The sequence below is a fragment of the Linderina pennispora genome, assembly GCF_002104995.1.
Source record: "Linderina pennispora strain ATCC 12442 chromosome Unknown DL89scaffold_8, whole genome shotgun sequence".
NCBI lineage: Eukaryota > Fungi > Kickxellomycota > Kickxellomycetes > Kickxellales > Kickxellaceae > Linderina > Linderina pennispora.
In genome coordinates, this window is record NW_024468256.1 from 864084 (window position 1) to 886901 (window position 22818).

At 55.3% G+C, this 22818-nt stretch overlaps 13 protein-coding genes across 13 annotated transcripts; 5 read left to right on the forward strand and 8 right to left on the reverse strand.

The window, feature by feature from the left end:
• The first annotated feature begins 91 nt into the window (after positions 1-91).
• On the forward strand, positions 92-2578 carry DL89DRAFT_174350 (uncharacterized protein). The gene is made up of 3 exons (XM_040883840.1): positions 92-379; positions 670-1490; positions 1688-2578. The coding sequence occupies exons 1-3, from the start codon at positions 298-300 to the stop codon at positions 2345-2347; spliced, it is 1563 nt and encodes a 520-aa protein (XP_040743023.1). The 5' UTR covers positions 92-297; the 3' UTR covers positions 2348-2578.
• A 670-nt stretch (positions 2579-3248) lies between these two features.
• On the reverse strand, positions 3249-3464 carry DL89DRAFT_204474 (uncharacterized protein; the record flags this gene model as incomplete). The annotated part of the gene is made up of 1 exon (XM_040884049.1): positions 3249-3464. A coding segment is annotated over one exon (216 nt), but the record flags the coding sequence as incomplete, so codon positions are not given.
• Positions 3465-3528: 64 nt separating this feature from the next.
• DL89DRAFT_174326 (uncharacterized protein) lies at positions 3529-4801 on the reverse strand. Its single transcript, XM_040883839.1, has one exon. It carries the CDS (start codon positions 4557-4559, stop codon positions 3912-3914), a length of 648 nt encoding a protein of 215 aa, XP_040743025.1. The 5' UTR covers positions 4560-4801; the 3' UTR covers positions 3529-3911.
• A 704-nt stretch (positions 4802-5505) lies between these two features.
• DL89DRAFT_268295 (cell division/GTP binding protein) lies at positions 5506-6783 on the forward strand (the record flags this gene model as incomplete). The annotated part of the gene is made up of 4 exons (XM_040887864.1): positions 5506-5902; positions 5955-6218; positions 6271-6354; positions 6375-6783. Coding segments are annotated over exons 1-4 (880 nt in total), but the record flags the coding sequence as incomplete, so codon positions are not given.
• Positions 6784-7165: 382 nt separating this feature from the next.
• Positions 7166-10801, forward strand: DL89DRAFT_268296 (uncharacterized protein). The gene is made up of 9 exons (XM_040887865.1): positions 7166-7505; positions 7593-8011; positions 8113-8388; positions 8417-8648; positions 8674-8875; positions 8934-8959; positions 8994-9257; positions 9289-9390; positions 9413-10801. Exons 1-9 carry the CDS (start codon positions 7329-7331, stop codon positions 10616-10618), a joined length of 2904 nt encoding a protein of 967 aa, XP_040743027.1. The 5' UTR covers positions 7166-7328; the 3' UTR covers positions 10619-10801.
• Positions 10802-10849: 48 nt separating this feature from the next.
• Positions 10850-11793, reverse strand: DL89DRAFT_258337 (cytochrome P450; the record flags this gene model as incomplete). Its single annotated transcript, XM_040885602.1, has 2 exons — positions 10850-11173; positions 11209-11793. The coding sequence occupies 2 exons, from the start codon at positions 11791-11793 to the stop codon at positions 10850-10852; spliced, it is 909 nt and encodes a 302-aa protein (XP_040743028.1).
• A 486-nt stretch (positions 11794-12279) lies between these two features.
• On the reverse strand, positions 12280-13958 carry DL89DRAFT_268297 (cytochrome P450). The gene is made up of 2 exons (XM_040887866.1): positions 12751-13958; positions 12280-12697 (listed from the first exon to the last, which is right to left on the reverse strand). The coding sequence occupies exons 1-2, from the start codon at positions 13846-13848 to the stop codon at positions 12344-12346; spliced, it is 1452 nt and encodes a 483-aa protein (XP_040743029.1). The 5' UTR covers positions 13849-13958; the 3' UTR covers positions 12280-12343.
• Positions 13959-14791: 833 nt separating this feature from the next.
• Positions 14792-15977, reverse strand: DL89DRAFT_268298 (uncharacterized protein). Its single transcript, XM_040887867.1, has one exon. The coding sequence runs from the start codon at positions 15920-15922 to the stop codon at positions 14885-14887; it is 1038 nt and encodes a 345-aa protein (XP_040743030.1). The 5' UTR covers positions 15923-15977; the 3' UTR covers positions 14792-14884.
• A 36-nt stretch (positions 15978-16013) lies between these two features.
• Positions 16014-16775, reverse strand: DL89DRAFT_293701 (uncharacterized protein; the record flags this gene model as incomplete). The annotated part of the gene is made up of 1 exon (XM_040890415.1): positions 16014-16775. The coding sequence occupies one exon, from the start codon at positions 16773-16775 to the stop codon at positions 16014-16016; it is 762 nt and encodes a 253-aa protein (XP_040743031.1).
• Positions 16776-16798: 23 nt separating this feature from the next.
• DL89DRAFT_174475 (DEAD-domain-containing protein) lies at positions 16799-18347 on the reverse strand. The gene has a single exon (XM_040883842.1). It carries the CDS (start codon positions 18229-18231, stop codon positions 16888-16890), a length of 1344 nt encoding a protein of 447 aa, XP_040743032.1. The 5' UTR covers positions 18232-18347; the 3' UTR covers positions 16799-16887.
• Positions 18348-19039, forward strand: DL89DRAFT_174474 (uncharacterized protein). The gene has a single exon (XM_040883841.1). The coding sequence runs from the start codon at positions 18464-18466 to the stop codon at positions 18977-18979; it is 516 nt and encodes a 171-aa protein (XP_040743033.1). The 5' UTR covers positions 18348-18463; the 3' UTR covers positions 18980-19039.
• A 648-nt stretch (positions 19040-19687) lies between these two features.
• DL89DRAFT_224431 (uncharacterized protein) lies at positions 19688-20194 on the forward strand (the record flags this gene model as incomplete). The annotated part of the gene is made up of 1 exon (XM_040884686.1): positions 19688-20194. A coding segment is annotated over one exon (507 nt), but the record flags the coding sequence as incomplete, so codon positions are not given.
• An 872-nt stretch (positions 20195-21066) lies between these two features.
• Positions 21067-22545, reverse strand: DL89DRAFT_275194 (hydroxymethylglutaryl-CoA synthase; the record flags this gene model as incomplete). Its single annotated transcript, XM_040889276.1, has 3 exons — positions 21067-21597; positions 21645-22355; positions 22486-22545. 3 exons carry the CDS (start codon positions 22543-22545, stop codon positions 21067-21069), a joined length of 1302 nt encoding a protein of 433 aa, XP_040743035.1.
• Between the last annotated feature and the right edge of the window lie 273 nt (positions 22546-22818).

Sequence of the window (22818 nt, forward strand, 5' to 3'; positions counted from 1 at the left end):
CGTTCACGTCCTCCGCTGTTTTTCTTTTTAAAAGTTTCTCAGATACCCTTTTTGTGAGGTTTTCCTTTCTTGCGGTTGTTTCCGGCCATTCGAAGCGAGTTCAGTCTATCCGGCTACTTTTAAAGCTCCTGTCGCTCCGCATATTCCGCTTTCCTTGGCAGTGCGCTCGCAATTTCACAGCTTAAAATTCCGGTTAACTGACACGTATACATACGGAGAAGACTCTCCCACACCACCAGCACGGGCGCCTTTAACACACAGTTCTAAACAGAAAGCAGACGGGTGTCTGGCGGCGCAATGCGATACCGCTTCATAGTTTTCCGGGCCCAGCCAACGAAGGGAACGATTACATTCTCCATATACCTGGAAGAGGTGGTAAGTACATGAGTGCTTCTCTGGAAGGACGGTCTACCTGGTTCATCGGCAGGAGGTGGGGGAGAACCGTTCCCATCGCCTGCATGGCCTGGCGGTTCCTCTCGCTCGTATTGGTCTATAGGGAGGAGCTGTCGATCTCGGCCATGTTTGTCAATTCGATGTTCTGCGTTTAGTTGATTCCAGGTCTCTCTCGCCCCCACCCGCCCACGTCCACAGGCTGGCCTGGTTGCAGATGTGCATTCTTCGGCTCCGCCATTCTTTGTCCGCATACTAACTGGCGTACGCAACAAATAGAGCCCCAGGTTCACACCGGTCCTGCGACTTTCAGCGCGGTCACGTCGCCCACGGATGAGTACTCAGCAAATGAGTTGCCGCTATCGACGGTGCCTCAGCCGAATTCCTCGGGGTCAGACAGCAGCAGTAGTAACAGCAATGGCGGCACACCAGGAGTAGCAGGCGCACGAATCACGCGAACATTAGATCGGACGTGGGACCAGTGCGAATGGTTGCAAAAGAAGCTTTTGCAGAGCTTCCGACTACAGATCCTGCCACCACTGTCAGAGCGGCCCAGCACAAAAAAGCTTGCTGACTCGCTCGCAATCGAGCGGCAGCGGTCACAGATCGAGCGGTGGCTCAACCGGTTGGGTGCACGCGAGAGTGTGTGCGAGAACGGCTCCTTTGACCATTTCATTTCGGGCAGAATGTCCCACGACGAGGTTGGTGGTGCAGACAAAAAATCGTTTTCATCGAAGCTGTTCAACATGTTCACAGGCATCGCTGACCAGGGCTTCAGGATGTACACTCCGATTGGGGACATCAACGACTATGATGAGGACGAAGAAGAGCAGCGGCGCGAGTATATTTTGCGCGTGGAAGAGTACACGAAGGACCTGGCAGATGCGATGTCCAACATGCACGCGCAGGAGGAGGTGCTGGACAAGGGTGTGGTCAAGGTGACGATGGCTATCGAGAATGCGTTTCGGTCGGAATCGATGGCGCCGTATGACGATGGGTCAGTCACAAAGCCGGAAGGCGAGGACCACGAGCGGCTAACGGTCTCGCTTGGACTGCTTCAGAATGCATCAGAGTCTAATTACTGGTCCAACCGAGAAGTAGTAAGTGCGAAAACAGGGTAGTAGCTCGACCCTGCTGCCGTCCCAATGGCCTTTGGTGAAGCATGCCCTCGCTATGCCACGTGGTGTGTTCGCCTCGGTACCAGCATTATTCACCGTTGCCATGCAGTGGAACTGGAAACTATATTGGGTGCAAAGGTACTACTATCTAATCATGCACCACTGCTGTTTGCGTGTAGGCGGTTTGGAAGGACTTTAACTTTGCTGACACGGTCATGGAATACCGGACAATGCTGGGTGGCATCAAGGACGTGATGAACAACGCGACCCAGACCCTGATAATGTACGAGAGGGCGATGCAACGGCAGCAGGGGTACTCGGCCAAGGCCAACAGCCTGCGTGTGCAGTATCCGAGCGACACACCATCAGTGAAGTATGCCAACGAGCAAGAAATACTGGCTGAGCGCGAGCTGGATCTGGCCCGACAAGAGTACGCTGATTCATGCGACATGGTCAAACACGAGCTGGTCCGGTACGAGCGGGAGCGGGCCGCCGGAATGTGCAAGGCCCTGGAGCATACCGCGATGCTGGAGCTCGAATCGGCAAAGGCACGCATGCAGGAGCTGCGTGCTGCATGCAGGAGGATAAAAAACCTGCAGCTGGTCAAGGACCCGCCCCATGCACGCACTAGCATCGGGCCGATGCTGTGGCACGGCACTGCTGCTGGCCAGGCGACAACGCCGATCACCCCCAATACCAGCCTGCCGTCTTCGCTGTCCACACTCATGACACCTGGTTCACAGCCGTCAGTTCAGCGACAACGTTATTTTGGGCGGGCTTTCAAACGACTCCAGGGGGGCCAGCCGCAATTCGCCGTTGGCTGCCCGACTGGATTCTGATGACGACATCTCTGCGTTTGCACACAGCAATGCGAGTGGCAGCAGCTCATCAAGAGCACCACTGGCGGGTGCGCCGGGAGGATCGAAGCCGGCAATACTTCGCCGTGCACGGACAATGGATGGGCCTTTGTATGGGTCTCAAGACCTATGCATCTCCAAAAATGGCGGGTCTTCGTCAAGCACTAGGCGGGCTGGAGGCTAGTGGCACCCAGTCAGCGGTATCACAGCGGCCAAAGTGGAACGGGCGAATCTCAAACCATGCCTTATCAGGGCTACGATCCAGCTACTGACCTGCAGTACCGTCCGGCACTGAACCGCGATCGGCTGGCTGAGATGGAAGTTGAGGCAGAGGTCGAAGATGAGCTGCTGCGCTCAGGGCTGCTGACGCCGCGCCAAATCTACCCGCCGCAAGACGACCCAGAACCAGTTTGTATCATCACCCGACGGATACTCGCCTGGCCATGATGTACCCCCAGTCTTGCCTGCCTTCCGCACCAGCACCTCCTGCTAGTTCCAGCAACCACCACCGGCACACCAACAGCGATTACGGAGTTTCGACGATCCCTAATTCGGTCACTGCATCAGCATATCTGAAGTACTCGCGCGAAACCCTCTCTGCATCCCTCTCTGCGAGTGGTGGCAGCGCGTCGTCGTCGGGGACGCGGTCGCTGCCTGCAACAACGAATAGAGCCGGATCGCCCGGCCCAAGCCGGCCCACAGCTCGGAAACCAACACACCACCACATGCTGCGCCGCGGCTTCAAGGACAAGGGCAAGGGCAAAGCTGCCGCCGTCTAGCAGAGTGCCTAACAGGGTCCCTTGTATACACCATTTCTCTCTTCAAAATACAGAGCTTCTTCAAGGGTATGTATAATGACATTCACGAAAGCTACTCCTTACTTCTTCTTGCTCTTCATAAAGTTGGCCTCCTTGATGACCTTGGACCGCTGCACACGCTGCCTTTCGCGCTCACCAAGCGACTCCTCTGCTGGCGTGTCCAGCAGCGTCCATAGCCACTCAGGGTACTCCTCGTCCTTCAGCGCGACCGGGTCTTTGCCATCCTTGTAAATGTTCAGGCCCTTCAGGACGGTTCCCTGCGTAGCGATCGACGGTTTCCGCTGGGTCTTCTCTCCTGCCAAGTCTACCAAAACGCAAATAGTCTCAAACCAGTCAGCATTCTGTATCATTCAGCGCTGACGTTGAAATGCGGTGTTTGCTACTTGTTTTTTGAAAAGCAGGCGTCCTTACCGTTAGCACCCATTCGGAGCGCAGCTGTGGTTTTGAGTGTCCGGGAGAGCCGGCTAGGCGTGCGCCAGAGCGAGCGTGTATCGGGTTGAAGCGATTCTGGTGAGCATTTTGGAACAAAAACTGTAAATTTGGAGCGAGTTTTTTTACACAAGCGAAGAGAGAAGCATTTATTTGCGTGAGCGCATTTTCGATCCAAGCTGGCGATAAAGTCCAACATTTTTCGCTAGTCGCGAGCCGAGTCGATCAAAAACGAAGAGCCAATAGTGTCTGATAACATGGGATTCAAAAAGTAACATGGAGTAGAACAAGTGTGTTGTTTAGAAGAGACTGCCGGCCATCAGGGCTGCCATGCCCAGAGCTGCCACCGCACCAGCCAGGCTGGTCGCGCCGCTGTCCTTCCCAACAGGCACCGGGCTTGCGCGCTTCTTGGACGACAAACCATCGCCCTTCTTCTTGTCCTTCTTTTGGCCGAGCTCGTCGGCATCATCGGACATATCCATCACCACTGGCGACTTTGGATCGACCTTGGGCTTGGGTTTCCCGAATCCTGTGTTATCGTCAAACTTGTCGACCATGATCTTGAGGTCTGGCGCGTCATCGGAGCTGCACGCCATGCGGTAATCGCACATGCTGAAGCAATAGCTCTTTTCGTGTGCTGGGATCTTGCTCTTATCGCAGGCAGTCCGGCACTCGTTGCGCTGCGCCTCGCACACACGCTGGAATGCCGGCCACTGGTAGCGCCGGACGGAAGCTTCAGCGCCGTTGCTGCATTGGCATTTGGAGCCAAGCGTCGCTGGGTTGCAGAAGGCCTCGCGGGTGTATCCTTCACCGCCGCAAACGTTTGTGCAGTAGAGAACTTGCTCACTACAGAGCTCCTTGCGAAGCTTTTCGCTCAGCTGGCTGGCATCCCACGCAGCGGCGGATGTTGCGAGCAGTAGGACAGCGTACTGTGCAGAGATGTGCATTGCTGCGAAGAGGCTTCTAGTATTAGGCAGGAGAGTGTATTGGTACGGGTTGCTAAAATGCTGGCAGTGGGTTGGACAATTGTATTTGAAGTGCTGATTTTGCTAGTGCTGCTAAAGTCACTAAATTGAGAGGTGCGTGTCTGGATTTATATCGCGCACGAGTAGTGCCCGTCAGTGGGCTACAAGATGAAGATAGAAAACAAGCCAGCATCTGGCGTTTCATGCACATACACGCACGAGCCCATATGCCACCTGGGTGCAACACGCATACCATGCGAATAGCCCTGATGCGATCCAGCACGGATGTAGTAGTCGCAGCAGCAGGAAGAGTGAGTTGGTTTTCTTCATACGGATGGTGCTGTCTTACCAGGAGCGTGGTGTGGCTTTCTCTGCTGAAATGCAAGGCAACAATCTTGCAACAGCGCCACATGCACATGTTGCGCGTGTTTCACACAGAGGGGGTAGGGTGTGGCTTTTTTATCGCGCGTCTTGCACCCATATGACCTTCTGTGTCAGCGGCAATTGCTGGAACTGCGTGGGACTGCGATTCTGGCCAAGGGACCTTCGAGAATACGATGAGGTCTAGCTATACCGTTTTCGGTAGGCTACAGACACTGCTAATAAGTGACTCTGTCACCAATGCCGAAAAATAGTTTGCGTAGCTGGTTTCCCGGATGTGCGCCTGGAGCATGCATCGACCCACTTCGCTCTCCAGCACAGCAGGGGAAGGTGAGACTAGGAAACAAAAGGGGGTAGGCCTTGCATGCGGGTTGAGCGGAGGCGTCGTGCTCCCCTCCCTCCAGGAATTATTTTGAAGTAGGTGTGGAGAGACATGGGTCTTTTTTGCGGACGTGTTTGAATAATGCTAGGAATGTTTACTGTCGTCTGTTTTGAAAACCGTTTTGTATCCTTTTATGCGTACGGTTTATTTTCTATTCTGGCCAGCATTTTCCTCCCCACATTGTCGCTCCGTTCTCCATGCCCAGACGCCATGCTAGCACACCCTCTGCGGCGTTCACCTTTCTTTCTTCCCCTCGACAATTTCGTTCACATATCCGTCTTCATATTACCCTGCCTGTTTCCTTTTTCAATATTCCGCGCCATTAATACTATTATTAGCGGCTGCTAGCATCATCTACATTCCTGCCTCTTCTTTGGACCACAGCTGCGAAAAGCAATACACCCTAACATCTAATCAACCGCCGTCCCTGTTCTGAGAAATGAGAGACACTGGATCTTTTGATGAGCCGAATGTCGCACCCAGCGTCTACAGCCACGTATCGCGTCCGGGCAGCCATAGATACAAGAATGCCAAAAAGGGTCTGCCGTTCAACCTGATGCTGGTGGGCGAGTCCTGGCCTCGGCCGCACGACATTCCTGAACACATTGTGCGAGCGCACAGTGGTTCCCGCCGACGACAAGGAGAATCCCGAGCAGGCACACATCGCCGAGCCGATGCAGTTCAAGCATCACAGTGTCGACATGGAGGAGGACGGCATGCGAATCATCCTGAACATCATCGACACTCCGGGGTTTGGTGACGGCCTGGACAACGAAAACTGCTTCACGCAAATCACCGAGTACCTCGAAGCGCAGTTTGACGACGTGTTGGCAGAGGAGAACCGGATCAAGCGAAACCCCAAGTCAAAGGACTCGCGGGTGCATGCGCTCCTGTACTTCATCACACCCACCGGCCACTCCACTGCGCGAGCTCGACATCGAGCTGATGAAGCGGCTCGGATACCGCGCCAACATCATCCCGGTTATTGGCCGCAGCGACACAGCTGAACGCCGCGTGAGCTTGTGCTGTTCAAGCAGCGCATCATGGCTGACATTGCTGCCTACAACATCCCTGTGTTCAACTTCCCGAACTCTGATGATGACGACGAGGAGACTGTTGAGGAGAACCTCGAGCTGCGTGCCCTGATGCCGTTTGCTGTCGTCGGCTGCGAGGAGGTCATCAATGAGGATGGCCGCCCCGTGCGCGTCCGCACGTACCCATGGGGCGTCGTCCAGGTTGACAATGACGAGCACTCGGACTTTGACCGTCTGCGCTACGTTCTGCTCAACTCGCATATCGGCGACCTGCGTGACAGGACCCACAACGAGATCTATGAGCTGTACCGTACCGAGAAGCTCTCAACCACTGGTGGCGCCAACAGTGCTCCCTCCGGCGTCGGCGGCTGGACAGCCTGCTTTGGGTGCCCAGCCAAGGGCTATCGCCGTCTAAATCTATCAAGGAATCCATGTGGGGGATCTCTCCACTACCTCCATATTCTATCTTCATTCCCCATTCTCCACCTCATATCCTATTTGCCATTTCTCCTTCGTTACTACGGAGCCTTGGGCTATTCTGTCTAGGGGCGATCGACTGGATGCCTAGCTGTCAGCGGTGCGCGGGAGAGCAGCACCAGAGTTCACTCATTTACTTAATAAACCCTTCCAACCAGCCAACCAGCCAACCAGTCCAACCGCTTAGCACGATACAGCAGCGCTACACGTCGTGTAGCTGATGCACTCAAAAGCCCGCAACCAAATATGCAATCACGTGATTGCTAACCATACGCAGAGTTCAGTTGCTCATGAGGAAACCACCAGCAGCACTGCCCGGCGCCAAATTTTTATTTTATTTTTCGTGTTGCAACCAAGCTCCGTCCGTAATCTTATTCTCCCTTCTCAATTTGCGCAATATTCAGCCCTCCTTTTCCTTTGTTTTTCCTTTCCCATATCAGCTCTTTGGCAGGGTATTGCAAGTACAAGTAAAACAGCATGTCTGACACGGTAGAGGGTCTGTTTGACGACTCGGACGACGGGCAGTACTCGGACGACAACCAGGCGAGGCTGGGCACGCGTCGCAAGAACCAGGACTATTCGGACGAAAGCGACAATGGACACGGCTACCACGATGACGAAGAGGACGACTATGGGTACTCTGAGGCGAAATCGGTAAGTAAGCAGACAGTATTAGCCCTAACAGCAGGCAGGTTGTTCACTGGCCCGAGACTACTTAAGCTCGATCCTACCTCTCTGTAGAGCAAACCCAAGAAAAAGCGCCAGAGAACGAACAACTTCCTTGATATCGAGGCCAGTGTGGAAACAGATGAGGATGAAGATGACGACGATGGCGCCGAGCTCGGCGACTTCATTGAGGATAACGAGGCCGAGTTGGCGTCGGCTGAGAAGGACGCTTTGCGGCATCGCAGCTCGATGCGGCCTGCCGTGTTCCAGGACGATGACGTGATGGACGCCGATGCGATGGAGGCGCGCTTGCGCGAGCGGTACAGCGGCTATGCAACTTCGTCGCGGCGTGAAGCCCCACCAGTCGAGTCCGACTGGATGCCGCAGCGGTTGCTGCTTCCTGGAATCAACGACCCACATCTGTGGATGGCGCGGTGTATCCCCGGTAAGGAGCGCGATGCGCTGTTTGCAGCAGCACGACGCATTTTCAACTGGTCCGGGCTCCAAGAAGCTGACCGGTGTCCTGTCGGTGTACTGCCGTGACGGACTCTCGGGCTATATTTACGTGGAGGCACGCAGCCATTCCGATGCACAGGCGGCTCTCGAAGGGCATCCCCGGTGTGCAGGCGTGGAAGCTGACGCTGGTGCCCATTGACGACATGGTGGATGTTGTCAGGGTCAAGTCGCATGCGCCCAAGATCAACCCGTCGTCGTGGGTGCGTGTGCGTCGTGGAAACTACGCAGGCGATCTGGCCCAGGTTGTGTCGGTGCTGGAGTCATCCGACAGCGTTGAGGTGCGGCTTATCCCACGTCTTGACTATGATGCCGAAGCACGCAGCTCGCGCAGCGGCGTCCGGCCTCCTCAGCGTCTGTTCAGTGTCGATGAAGCCCGGCGCTAGCGACCCGCGTGGCCTATCGTCCCGGCAAAACGAGATTCTGTGGAGAAATGACCGCTTCATTAACGGCTATCTGCACAAGGACATGCGGCTCACCTCGCTGCAGGTAGAAAATGTGCAGCCTACGCTCGAGGAGATTGCCAGATTCGCCGCTGGCGAAGCTGATGACGGTGACGAGCAGGCTGCCATTGCTGCGCTTGCCAGCCAGGCTGCTGCGGCTAGCACGATGGATGGCGTCGACGAGGCCAATGGACTTTCAGGCGCGGGACCTTTTGCCTGGAGAGCAGGTCGAGGTTGTGGAGGGCGATTTGGCCGGGGTTGTTGGTGTGGTTCGTGGCATTGAAGGCGACGACACTGTCAAGATCGTTCCTGAGCTCGGCGGGCTGATGCGCAACGGTCGGGCCAGCGTCATGAGCTTCCCGGCGCGCCAGCTGCGCAAGCGCTTCCGTGCCGGTGACCACTGTCAAGGTTCTGAATGGCCGCCATCGCAACGAGACGGGAATGGTGGTTGGGGTATCAGATGCTGTGGTCACTATGTATGCCGATGTAACCAAAGCAGGAGATCCGTGTGCTGGCCAAGGATTTGCGTATCTCAAGCGATATTGGCAGCAGTACGGGCGGCAACAAGCAAGGCGCAATGGTGGGACTCGACGTGCATGACCTTGTGTTCCTTGAGGGCAACACTGTCGGAGTAGTTCTCAAGGTCGACCGCGACACGTTGACCATTCTTGACGAGCGCAACGACACGCGTACTGTTGGCCAGCAGTCGGTCCGGCCGGCCCGCAGCGGGTTCGAGCGCACGGGTGTTGATTTTAACGGGAATCCGATGAGGCGCGGCGATGTGGTGCGTGAGACCTAACGGCGCCCGTAGGCAGGGCACAGTGCTTCAGATCACCCGGTTTGTGACATTTGTGCTGGCTCGCGACCAGGCCAGCTCTGGTGGCGTATTCACTGTGCGCACACGCCAGCTTGAGGCTGTCAACGCACGGAAGAACACAGCTGGATCCGTATGCAACTCGTAACAACCGCTCCAGCAACGATCGTGGCCGTGGCCGGGGTGGATCCCGTGGTGGGCGCGTCGGCAATCTTCGTGGCGGTCGCGACCCGCTCATTGGGAAGAACGTTACAGCCAACCGTGGGCCCTACAAGGGCTACATGGGTATTGTCAAGGATGCCACTGACATGATGTGCCGCGTTGAGCTGCACACTAACGCACGCATCGTCAATATCGAGAAGGAGAAGCTGGTTGTCAAACTGCCATCTGGAGAGGCTATCCCAGCGCTCGAGTTCAATAATGCGCCGATGGGCGGCGGCGGCAGCGGCGGCGGATACAGAGGTACCAGTGGTAGCGGCTCTAACGGCGGCGGATACAGATCTGGCGGAGCCTCCTCTGGCAATGATGCTGGCGGCTGGGGCGCTCCCCCGCGTAGCACCTACAGCGATACGCGCCAGACACCTGTGGCCACACCCGGCAGCAGCACCTACGGCTCATGGGACACTGGTGCCACTAACAGCTCGGCGGCTGGGGGGAGCGGGGGCTGGGGTGCTGCCAGTACGCCTAGCGGAAATTCTGGGTGGAACGTCGGCAGTACGCCGAGCGGGAATGGTGGTTGGGATGCTGCTGCCAGCACGCCCAGTGGCAATTCTGGCTGGGACGCTGCGCCGACGCCTGCTGCCAGCAAGTGGAATACTGATGCAACGCCAAGTGGTAGCTGGGGCACACCTGCGCCCGCCACACCGGGTGGAATCCCTCAGACCCCAGGCGGGCCCTTCCCACAGACCCCTGGCGCCGGGACTCCTGCGTCACGCTCGTACTACGATGCCCCAACCCCTGCTGCTTCTGGCAGCGTGAATGCCAACCAGGACGGCGGGTTCTTTAGTTGGGCCACTGCGGGCGCTGTGGTGCAGCTGCTGGGCCAGCGCGGCACAGTTGTTGATGTGTCATCTGAGCGCCACACTGCCACCATCAAGCTTGAGACAGGCGTCATGCAGAGCATTGACCAGACCAGCGCTGCGCACTTTAACCCGCGGCCCTCGCGCCCGCAGAAAGGCGATCGCGTCATTGTCATGCGCGGAGCACATAAGGGCTCTGTTGGCAAGATGGTCGGCAAGGATGGTAACGACGGGTTCTTCCAGCAAGACGGCGCTGAAAGCTGGATCGTCGAACCGCAGCGTAACATGGTGCCCTACAACCACGACTACTAAACAAAAGTTTTTGCTTTACTCTTTCTATCCGTTTTTCATCCTCTACCAGAGTACATTTCTAACTTTTTAAACTCAGTGATGGTAAACTCCATACATAAACCAAGGCACGTATTCCTAATAAATGCAGGTCGATGGCAATGTACTTCATCGTTGCCACATATATCGACACAAAGCTGACTAGGTGTAATCTGCACATGGCATGTATCTTCCAAAGACATCTACCACTATGTTTCAAGCAGTTTCGGCAAGAGAAATGTTGACCCAGCAGTTGTCGCTTGGATTCTTTGGACCAGTCACGCCAAATGTCTCCGCTGGAACTTCAACCGGGATGCCATCCATGTTGACTCTATGCGGGCCATATGGAGCGTCATTGGGCAGCGAAAAGTCGTATTTACGTACGATATTGGCAAGGACGGTGTAGATTTCAAGCATTGCCAAATGCCGTCCAGGACAAAGGCGAGCACCAGAGCTGAACGTCAAGATATCTCTCAGCCTGTTGGCAGAATCAGGACCGAGAAACCGCTCGGGATCGAACATGCCAGGGTTGGCCCAAAGCTGTGGGTTGCGGTGGCATGCAGCAACCGACACACAGACATTTGAACCGCCTGGAATGAAGCAGTCCTGGAAGGTGACACCTCTGCTGGAACACATCGCTGGAGCACGCTTGCGAAGGAGGGGTTAAGACGCATGCTCTCATGGATGACTGCCGAGAGATACGGCAGCTTTGAGTTGGCATCGGCAAAAGATATCAGCTGTGACGAGTCAGGGAACGTCGAGCGCACTTCCTCGGTCACTCTCTTGTAGCATTCTGGGCAGTGCATCAGATTCATGATTGCAAATGACAGCATATTGCCTGTGGTATCGGATCCAGAAAGGAGCATCAGCTTGATCTCTGCCTCAAGCTGAGCTGGTGTAAGCTTTTGGCCGGTCTCGGGGTCTCGCGCATCGATAAATCTTTGCAGAATATCGTCACGCGGTGGTCTCCCAGTTTCCTGGATATGCCTCTTGCGTGTCTCGATCGTGTCGCGCACCAGCTGCATGCACCTAAGGGTTGAGGCTTTTTGCCGTCTGAGGATCCATGGGATGTCAGCAACAAGTGGATACGGGCAGTATATCTGAAGAGAGTGGTGTCCTGGATGCAGTGGCCCGGTATCCACTACAACGCTCGCTATCATGGTATGCCAACGACAATTCTAGCACAGTATTGTGCATCCTCACATAATACTAGAAAAGGGGTACGCTGCATGGCGCTAGTGGTGAGTGCAGAGTCCCCATTCTTTGTCCAAATCAACAATTGACGTAAATTGGATAAAGTAGAACATGTCCGCACTGTCTACACATTTGCCTACCATAGTGTGTCTCCCGCCCTCTACTACTGCTGGCAGCAACGCCACCATGGCCTCACTCTCACGCCTCCACCACCAAGCGTGCACAGTATAGACGTGGGCTGGGCTGCAGTACACTAATCTGAATGGCTAAATAATATGCAACATGCGTTCCATCATTCCACAGACCTTTGATGTGCATATTAGATAGCTGCTGTGCACAAGCAAGCCCATCCATCCATCTGTCCAGCTATATCTGTGAAGATGTAAGCATCCTGCAAATACTAGTTCTTTCACCTGCTGTCCACTATATGCACACTATGAACTGCATATAAACTCCCAAGCCTCATGGCCCCAGGCATGTTGAATCTGGAAAGTTTAGTGATAAAAAGTAGCTATATCAGGCCAGAGAGATGCTGACCCAGCAATTATTCTTGGGGTTTACTGGTCCGGTAACAAGATAAGACAACCCAGGCACCTCAACTGGTATGCCGCTGGGGCTCAGTCTGTGAGGACCGTACGGTGCATCATCGGGCAGCTTGAAATCATACCGGCGTAGAATATTGGCAAGCGCTGTGAAGATATCGAGCATTGCCAGGTTTCGTCCAATGCAGACGCGAACACCAGTGCTGAACGTAAGAACGTCATTGATCCTCTTGGTTGAATCTGGGCCAAGGAAGCGCTCGGGGTCAAACACACCAGGGTTCTTCCACAGACGAGGGTTGTGGTGGCAGGCGCCAAAAGACAGACAAATCTGTGAGCCAGTCGGGATGAAGAAGCCTTGGATGGCCACCCCTCTGCTGGCACATTCCGTGTGAGCATTGTAGCAGATGGTGAGGTAATCCGCATACTTTCGTAGATGACAGCCGAGAGATATGGTAGCCTTGTTTTGGCATTGGCATACGGGATCGTTTGAGAAGTGTCGGGGAATGTCGAGCGGATTTCGTTTGTAACGCGCTTGTAGCATTCTGGGTTGTGCAGCAAGTTCATCACTATCCATGTCAGGGTGCTGCCAGTGGTATCGGAACCAGCCACGAGCATCAGAATCAATTCGGACTCGAGTTGGGGTGGCGTGAGCCCTTGGCCTGTCTCGGGGTCTTTAGCATTGATGCACTTTTGCAGCACATCTATGCGCGGTGGCAGCCCAGTTTCGCTGACCACTTTCTTGCGGGTAATGATAGAGTCATACGTTATCTGTTCAATTTTCCTGCGTGACTCCTTGAGCTTCTTAAAAGCCCATGGTTTCCTTGCGAGCCATGGCGCAAGGTTTCGTATAGCAGCAACCATCGCGGTATCGTGCAGCCAGTCGATGATATCCGCGTTCCCGGTTTTCAGAATATTGAAGCTAGAGCCAAAAGCGACTGCGCCAATAACGTCTACCGCCATGCGGTGAAAGGCGTAGTAGTAGTTAACCCTGGCAACTTGTCCTTGCTTGGCAATCTCACTGTCCCATGCGGTGATAAGCGCGCTGGCGCCAGCGTCCACCACCAAGTTTTCAACAGCGCGCATCGTGTGTGTCGCAAACGCATCCCCCAACATACGCCGACGAGCCTTGTTCACTTCTGGAAGTGTTGTAGCGAACATGCTGGGTTCACATCCGTTGCCGCCGATCTCCTTATACATGCGTCCCTTCCGAAACGCATGAGTGGCAAGAACCATACGTGTATCCGAGGTGCTTGAAAGAGATATATGGTCGTAGCCAATGCGCACAACCTCGCCGTACTCGGCGTGCAGTTTGACTGAGTAGGTGTGAAATTGTCCACGGATCAGCTGGTAGTTGAGCGGTAGATTGGATATCTTGTTGAGAAACGGTCCTGGGATGGATGCCAGAGGTGAGAAATACGCGTGGTAGATGAGGCGAGCAACGTATACTGCCACGACCATAGATAGGGTTGGCCAAACCATGCTTGACACTGTCGGAGCCTGTAGAGGCCTAAACATAAGGTCCAGCACCATTGCTTGGGATTTGTTAGGAGTGAATATTTCTGCCGAAATGAGAGCGACCGCTAGAACAGGTTGGATGGCCTGAGGTGGGCATGATGCGCGCTTTTACATGATACAGTCGCCGCCACTATTCCGCATTGGTCGTGTTTTGGACACTCATTGAATAATGCAAGTGCGGTGTTTGTCTGTAAGGCGCACTTAGCGTGGCGTTAGCTGTATCACTCAATCGGTCACGCCAAATGCTGTATGTGGGTATTTGACCCGCTGCAATGTCGCTTCCACCGACCTCGGCTCCTACAAAGAATCGTCCAGACACTATCCACATGCGTCCTTTTGTCAGCTGTCCTAGCCGAATGCTACAGGCTGTCCGGGTGGTTCAAGTCCATTTGATGGTAGGAAACCTCCGCAGGTTTGGGCACCATTTGCTGGATCAATTGAGTCACTACTGGCATTTGGTGTACTAGTTTTGCTATTGAGCACTGGCAAATTTGCAAGTGTGGCGGATCAAATATAGCATACTGTGGTGGTCTAGTAGTGCTCCGCGGCCGATAATGACCACCATGATGACGCCATGGCAATTTTCAAGTCAATCGACAACGAGAGCGGCATCTCACGCTGAGCCAATGGAGATATCTAGCAGAGGCCTGTGGCCACTACAATCGCAGCTTGTTGCCCTGGTTTCGCTGACACGCTCAGATACCGCACAGCAGCGAAATCTTCAGAAATGTCAGTGTGCAGCGTCTGTAGTTTTCCTTTTTCCTTTTCTTCAGGTTTGAAAGCTTGTGTCTATAGATATGGTTTATATTCAGCTAAAAGCATGAATCATAAACACAGTAGTAGTGTTTGCGATTTGCCCAAGTCAACGCGGACTGTGAACAGCGATATACATTCAGACCAATATAACCTCAGTATCCCCCGGCACTACGAGATACAGTGTAATAGCCAGGCTGGGTGAATGTCGAAAGGTTGAAATCATCTAATACATTTTGTCTACGGCCTAGTAAAACACACTGCGGGTGAGGTGGATCGGGATGCCCTTCATCTCATCGGCAAACTCCTTTGCGTAGTCCCAGATATAGAAATCCAGCAAAATCGCATTGACGTGCATGCCTAGCGCTGTAATCTGCCTCCGGATGAGCTCGACGGCCCAGATGCTGTTCCCCCTGATCTCGACCTCCCATGGATGGCCGCTCTCCAACAGCTCTCCGTTCTGCTTGCACTCCAGGTAGTTGAATAGCCGCTCCGAATAGTTCAGAGCCCCAAAGTGGCACAGTGCCTGGGGGACACGGTAGTCAGCAAACATTGTGATATTATCGATGTCCGCGAACTGGCACTGGCCCTTGCCCTCGAAGCATGCCCATAAGTCGGCAGCCAGAATCTGCGCGCGCTTGTAAATGCACACCATCCTATCCATGTACATGTGCTCGTCGCGGAAGCATGTAAAGTCGCGCACAACCATCTCCACCAGGCGCTGTGCCGAGCCCTGTGCCTGCCGCAGAACATTAGAGAATTTGCCCTGGTACTTTTCCAGCAGCACCCGACCAATCTCGTTCAGCACGCTTACACGCTCATCCAGCATTGGAATCGGCTCCTGAGTTTCAGTATCATCTGTCCTGAAGATGTACGACACTTGCTCTCTTGTAATGCCTGCACAGTACGCTGCATCGGTGATAGGGATGCCCTCGCGCATGGCCCGGTTCACTGCTGCGCATAATGTCCAGTACCCGCGGTACGCCTGGCCGTCAAGTGACACTGTGTACTGGTTTGCCTGCGGCTTGTCGGTCCAGAACGAAAAGTTCAGGCTATCCACGACAAAGATCCACTCTATGGCTGCAGAGTCAGCAACGCTGGGCGTCAGAGTGTTCTTCTTCCACTCGGCCGTCGAGTACCCGATCTGCTGCATCCTTTGCATGATCTTCTGCGCGGCAGCCTTGACGCCGTTGAGCGGCACGGAGACGTCCTGGCTGGTCCTGTTGATGAACTCGGCCGAGTCCAGCACACGGTCGGCGGCGAGGCGAATTTCAGCAACAGGCATTTTGGGTAAATGGGGCAAATAAAGAGAGTTTGTGTAAAACGGAAGCAGAGGAAAAGGAACCGAAAAATTAACGAAAAACAAAGAAAATTTTTTATGCAAGCTTGCGCAGCGTTACTGATATGCGGCGCCCATCGAGGACTGGGTCACCCGAATGGTGCAGAGCTGGAAACCCATGTGACCAGCGGAACCGTGCTTCGCCCGCCATCGCGTAGATATCCCCTGGCTTGATCCACGCCGATACCTCGCCTGGGACCACCCCGTTGTCATGGTCTGCATACCTTGCTGCTCTCTCAATGTCATCGTCCTTGACTGGTCTCAAGCGCAAAAGCGCGGGCGCACCAAAACTAAAGCCAGCGATCCCATCGCCGAACCTCAAAAGATCGATATGGTCGCCGATTCCCTCGCCTGGGTCGTATAGGTTGATGATTGCTTGATCAAACAGCACAGGGCGCTCACGCACCTCCTTTGGCAGCAGCAGCGGATGCTCGCAGCACATGCGGGACAGGAATCCAAAGGGCGTGGAGGCGTCGGTCATGGCGCCAAAGTGCATTCCCTGGTTGATCCTCTTTGCGGACGTGTCGGTGGAGGTGTGGGGAAAGTACTCGGCGGAGAGCCAGTCAAAGAATGCGGTGCAGAGGGCTGGGTGAAGAGCGTTGCGGTGGATCTTGAAGCCCGGCACCGGCTCGTCGACGTGAGGGGTGCTAGCGGACCCGAGGAAGGTGGAATCGTTCATTAGCTGGAGCAAGGCGTCGTGGTGTGCGAATTCGTTGTCGATTTCGTCTGGAGAGCCGGCTCCTTCTCCATCAGACGCGTCGCCAAACAGCTCTGCAAACAGCTCCTGCGTATCAGCCATACTAACATATAAAGCACATGCACATATGCTGGTTGTGTAAAATGCATTGATGCAGCAACAGAACATACACACAGGACAAATTGCATTTTTATGGTAAGTGACGGGGGCGTGCTTATCGCCGCTGCTTCTTGCCGCCCTTGCCGCCCTTGCGGATCTTCTTGGCCTCGTCTACCGAGATCCGCTTGCTGCTGTCGTCGTCGTCGTCATCGCGCGACCGCTTGCCTTTGCCCTTGCTGCCCTTCTTGGCCTGCAGTTCCTTGAGCTCCAGCGTGGCCATGCGCTGCGCCTCGTTGACGCGCTCCTGCAGAAGCATGATTTCATCCTTGTTGCCCGGGAACTCGTCCAGCTTTTTGCCAATGACCTGCTCGATGCGCTGCAGCAGCTCCACGTCGTACTGGGTCACAAATGAGATAGCACGGCCCGAGCGGCCAGCGCGGGCTGTGCGACCGACACGGTGGATATAGTCCTTGGAGTGGGTCGGAATGTCGTAGTTGACGACAATGTCGACGGCCGGGATGTCGAGGCCACGCGAGGCCACATCAGTGGCCACCAGGACGTTGCGCTTACCAGACTTGAACTTGTTCAGCGCGCCCATGCGGCGATCCATGCTGAGCTGGCCATGCAAAGGAATAGCCTCGATGCCCAGGTTGCGCAGCAGCAAACCGATACGCAGAACCTCGTTACAGGTGCGCGCAAACACAATCGCCGACTGTCCCGCCATTTCGTTCAGCAGCCACACCAGATAGCAGTCCTTGCGCTTGAATGGGAAGAACATGTAGTATTGCAGCAGCTTGTCGGCAGTTGAGTACTTTGTCGACACCTCAACCTTGACAGGGTTTGTCAGCGACGCCCTCTGCAGCTTCGCTACCTTGGTGGTCATGGTGGCTGAGAACAAGAACGTGTTTCGCTCGCGTGGGATGACCTTTAGGATCTGGTCAATCTTGGGCCCAAAGTCGAGGTCCAGCAGCCGATCTGCCTCATCCATGACCAGGTATTTTAGCGTGCGCAGCGAAAAGCCCTTGGTGTTCTCCAGGTGGTCCTGCAGACGGCCCGGGGTGCACACCACCACGTGTGGCTTACGCGACAGGGCGATTTGCTGTGCAATCATGTCCATGCCGCCAACGACTACTGCGCACCGCGCGCCAATCGCCGAACCCAGCGCCTCAAATGTCTCTGCAATCTGGAACGCCAGCTCGCGCGTCGGCGCCATCACGCACGCAAACAGCGGGGACGGGTTCTCCCAGAGCGCCTGCAGGATCGGGAGCGCAAAGGCAGCGGTCTTTCCGGAGCCGGTCTGCGCCAGGCCGATCACGTCGCGGCCCTGCAGAGCCCAGGGAATCGCGTCGCGCTGGATCTCAGTGGGTGCCTTGAAGCCAAGCTTGTCGCAGGCCTCGCACAGCTGTGTCATGACGCCGATATCGGCAAACGATTTGGGTGCCTCTTCTGTGTCCGACATTGTGGAATTGAGGTAGTTGGAGGCGAAGATAAATGAAGAGACAGTGGTGAAGGAGGGCTTACCAATGCGCTCCAAAAAAGTTTGAATAAAAAAGCCGAGGATCCGCAGTGATCCGATCCGCAGTGATTGGTCTGCGGATCAGATCGCTATGCAGAGGCAGCCCGCTGTTTATTGCGCGGATTAGCAGGATCGACGTTGACCAAAGCCGCACGCGAACCGAGCAGTACCGGCAATGTTTACATTTGCGAAGTCACAATTGCCGTTGCAATGGCGATCATGCAGCATGTCGCTGCCGACGATGACGGCACGGACGATGTGTGGCGATGTCCTGGCATCCCATGGAGGCGGGCTAAACCCCGAGTCACATCAGCCTAGCCCAAGGCAATATTCCACCCAATCCCGCACGGGCTGTGGTGGTGGTGGTTGTGTGTGGGACCATCAGTCTGTGGGCACTGCGGGACGATGGGGTTTAGAAAGGCTAATTATAGATCGCCTGGAGCCCGGAATAGCCGAGGTCTGGATAAAAAGTGGGATTGCTTGTGCATGGGGACGGGCTGTCTCTGGAGAAAAACAAAAAGAAAGTTTGCAGCGGCAGGCTCTGTGCAGGCTGCAATCCGGTGGCGAGAGACCGTGTGCAAAGAGAAAAGAAAAAGGACGAGGCAATAAAGCATTAACTGCTTGGAACTGCCCAAGGGAATGTTGTGAGAATTACATGTGTGGAGGTGTGCATGCCCTCACTCCACGCTAGAGCGCTGGCCATCCTCTCCCCAAAAAAAACGGTTCACAGTGAAGAAAAAGTCGACTGGCTGCTGTATTGTGTCTGCGCGGGTGGATTCAGCCAGTGGGCGAGGGATGTAGGTTAAAGGGCGGGCGGTTGCAGCTCTTGTCTGCGCTAAACAATCCTGCTCGCCTTTTTTTCCACTCATCCAGTCTCTAGGCCTTCCTTGGTTACACACATTGCCTGTGTGTTGTATTAATAGCCTGGTTCAGCCACTATTTCGCTGTGCTATCCGTTCTCCGATTCTATAAATCTCGCCCTTGCTCTCTGTCGTGGCTGGTTGGCCCAGAGGCATCTTTTTCTCTCTCAGTGAAAGACACGGTTGTTTAGCGAATAGAGTGGTGTATTTTCGTGCCCAGCAAAGAAAGTAATAGCGTACTTGCTTGGACCGGTGATCCCCCTTCCTTCGCGTTTGTTTTTGTGTTCAATCTTGGGTCTTCCCACTCGCTCTGCTCCAGCATCCCTCCCTTCTTTCTGTCCACCTAGGCTTTCTCGTTTTCAGCTTATTCTTCGTTTTTCTACCCGTCTCCCGTCTTCGCCGCAACACTCCCTCTTCCCTTTCATCGTCCACCTTACTATACGACCTACATTTTTTCATTCCACCGTTTCACATATCCCGCCATGAGCAGCCATTGTACGATTGGGCTCCGGGGCCTGCTGACATTTGCACTATGCGCCATGCAGCTGGTGCTTGTTCTAGCAGCCAACAAAAAGTGCAACGGATCCAGCGAGCTGTGTTCGCGGGCATTCAACGAAGTATCACACATCTCGACACATGCTTCATTTGCGATGGTAGACAGCTCGAACTCGAGCTTGCCGGGCACGCAGTACAAGAACATCAAGCAGCAGCTGGAGGACGGGGTGCGTGGGCTGCATCTGGACATCTACAAGGGCTCGACGGCGGGCTCGGTGAATTTGTGCTTCCCCGACTGCAGCGTGATCAACGGCGGCACGCTGGCGGCGACGCTGGAAATTGTGAAGGCGTGGCTCGATGGCAACCCCAACGAGGTGGTGACGATATTCCTGGATGGCGCTGAGACCACGGCGGACCCAGCTGCTGTGGAGCAGGCGTTCGTGAGCTCGGGCATCGACACATACATGCTGCCCAGCAAGGCGGAGACTGGGAAGTGGCCGACGCTGGAGAAGATGATTGCCGACGGCACGCGGCTGGTGGTGTTTGCCGAGTCGCCGGCCATCTCAGACTACAAGCAGCACTTTATTAAGTTTAAAGGAATAGTGCTCAAGCTCGATGGCCCGTTCACGTACGGCGCCGAATGGACGTGCGGGCCGTGGACGCGGTCGACCGAATCGATTCTCCTGATCCCGCACCTGATAGTCCAGACAGCGATGATCAACAAGGTGCAGCACACGAACCTGCCGTATCCGTTCAACCTGGGCACGACCAACGGGTACCAGCTCGAGTACCATGCAGTTACATGCCGCGGTGGGCAGTCGATCTGGATGAACTTTGTCGAGGTCGACTTTTACGACAAGGGCGATGTGTGGACGCCCACGCAGAAGTTCAATGCGCTGCCGTATAAGGGCGACGATGTGGGCAACTTCTACCCAGAGTTCTTTGATGCCAAGGTGAACAGCGATGGGCGGGCGATTGTGGACCTCAGTGGCGCTCGGGCTGTCGGGCCAGCGGCAATGGCGTGGACGATGGCTGCGGTGGTGCTGTCGCTGGCTGTTGGCGGCAGCGGCCTGCGGATATGAGCAGAGGGCCGCTTTCATGTTCAGTAGTTTCTGTGCGCTTTTCTTTTTCAATTCCATCACACTAGACATTCTCACCCCATTTTCGAGGCTCCTCCACACAGCATTCCAGCCCATCCGGCTGTCTCTTTGCTGGCATTCCCTGATCTCAACACCTTCTGTTTGCAGCTGAAGATCATCACGAGTATGAAATTAATGTAAAAGTCGAAAATACCAGAATTTGAAGCTTGTTTTTGTTTAGGGTAGAAAAATTACTGGGGAAAAGAAATCAAGAAGCAGAAATCAAGAAGCAGAAATCACTGGCTCCGTCCGAGCGCCCAGCGGCTTCCGAGAAGCAGCTCTCTCTAGTTGAGCGGAGTGCGGCCGTAGGCGCGGCGCCACATGGAGTCGATCTTCTGCAGATAGAAGGTGCCGGGGAAGAGCTTGGAGACGTCGCTCTGGGGCTCGTACTCGAGGGCGTTGTGGGTCTTCTCGCGCAGGGCCATGATCTGCTCGAACTCGACGGGCGAGATCTTGGTCCGGCTGTCCAGACGGGCCTTGAGGTCAAGGGCCTTGGCGATCTCCTCGGTGTTGCCGCGGACGCGGAACGAGTACATGGACGCGGCGCATCCGGAGCCATAGGAGAACAGGGCAATGCGCTTGCCCTGGAGGTCAGCCGAGGACACCTCGGTGAGCAGCGAGGCCAGGCCAAAGAAGACCGAGCCCGTGTACATGTTTCCGATGTTGGAGGCGGCCAGCAGCGAGGGCTTGGTCTTGGCGGCAAAGGCCTGCTTGGAGACGTTAATGAAGGCCTTCTCGAGGACCTTGTTGGTGTACGAGTCCTCGCGGGCAATGTCCTTGAACTGCTGGACATCGGCGAACTGCGGGCATCGGGGCTGCGCAAAAAGTCGTTGTAGGCGATACGGCCAAAACCCTTGATGACCTGCTTGGTGTAGGGCGAGTGGAAGACCAGGTAGTCGACACTGTCCAGCGAGGCTGCGGACTCGGCCGCGCGCTTCTCCAGGGCATCGATGTAGGCCAGGTACGCGTTATCGAGGGCACGCACATACGAGGTCACCGACAGCGGGCCGTCGACGGTGGGGAACTCGGACGACATGTTGGGCTTGTAGAAATCGTAGGTGTTCTCCATGAAGGTGCCGCGCAGCGGGAACTCGAGCGCCAGCGGGGCATCGGGAGCAACCAGCATGCAGACGACGCCACAGCCGCCCGACGGCCTGGCGTTGCCCGACGCATAGACGGCGATATCGCCGGCCACCACCAGCGCCAGACGGCCGTCCCACGCCGACGAGTCCATCCACTGGCAGGCGTTGAAGAGCGCCGAGGTGCCGCCGTAGCAGGCGTTGGTCGTGTCGATGCCCTCGACGTTGAAGTTGCCAGACTCCTCAAACAGCTTCATCAGCACCGTCTTGGTCGACTTGCTCTTGTCGATGATCGTCTCGGTGCCCACCTCCAGGCGCCCGATGTCGCTGTACGACACGTTGTACTTCTCCATGAACGACTGCACCACCGTCAGGCACACTGACGAGATGTCCTCGCGGTCGTCGCAGAAAGCCATCTTGGACTGCCCCAGACCGATCGTGTACTTGCCGGCCGACACGCCGTCGTGCTGCTCGAGCTCGACCTGGTCGACGTACTAGAGAGAGGAAGAGGGAGGAAGAGAGAGGCATTGAGTGCTACTGCTGCTGCCCGGCGGCTGATGTTGTTGTGTGCACACGTCCCGGGGGGCTCTCCTCATCTTTGCAAAGAGCATGAATTCAACTTACACGGCTCGGGAAGTAGACCTCGATGGCACGGATACCAATGTTCTCGGCGCGGGCAACCATGGTTTTTCTGTGTGGTTTCTTTGTGCTAGTGGAAAATGTAGAGGAAAAGCTGATTAATGGATGAAAAGGAGCAGAGATTTCAATTCTTCTTGGCTCTGTCTTCAAAACATCTGAAAGCGCCCTCCCCCTGCTGCTTCGTCTTTGCGCTGTCTAAAAAATCCGCTGTCCCTCCTGGCTCCCCCCTCCCCCAATGTGCCCGCCAAAAGGGCGATGCTTGACATTGGGAAACCCCAGTAGGAGACCATTGATTGGGCCGGCCGAGTTGGGTGCACA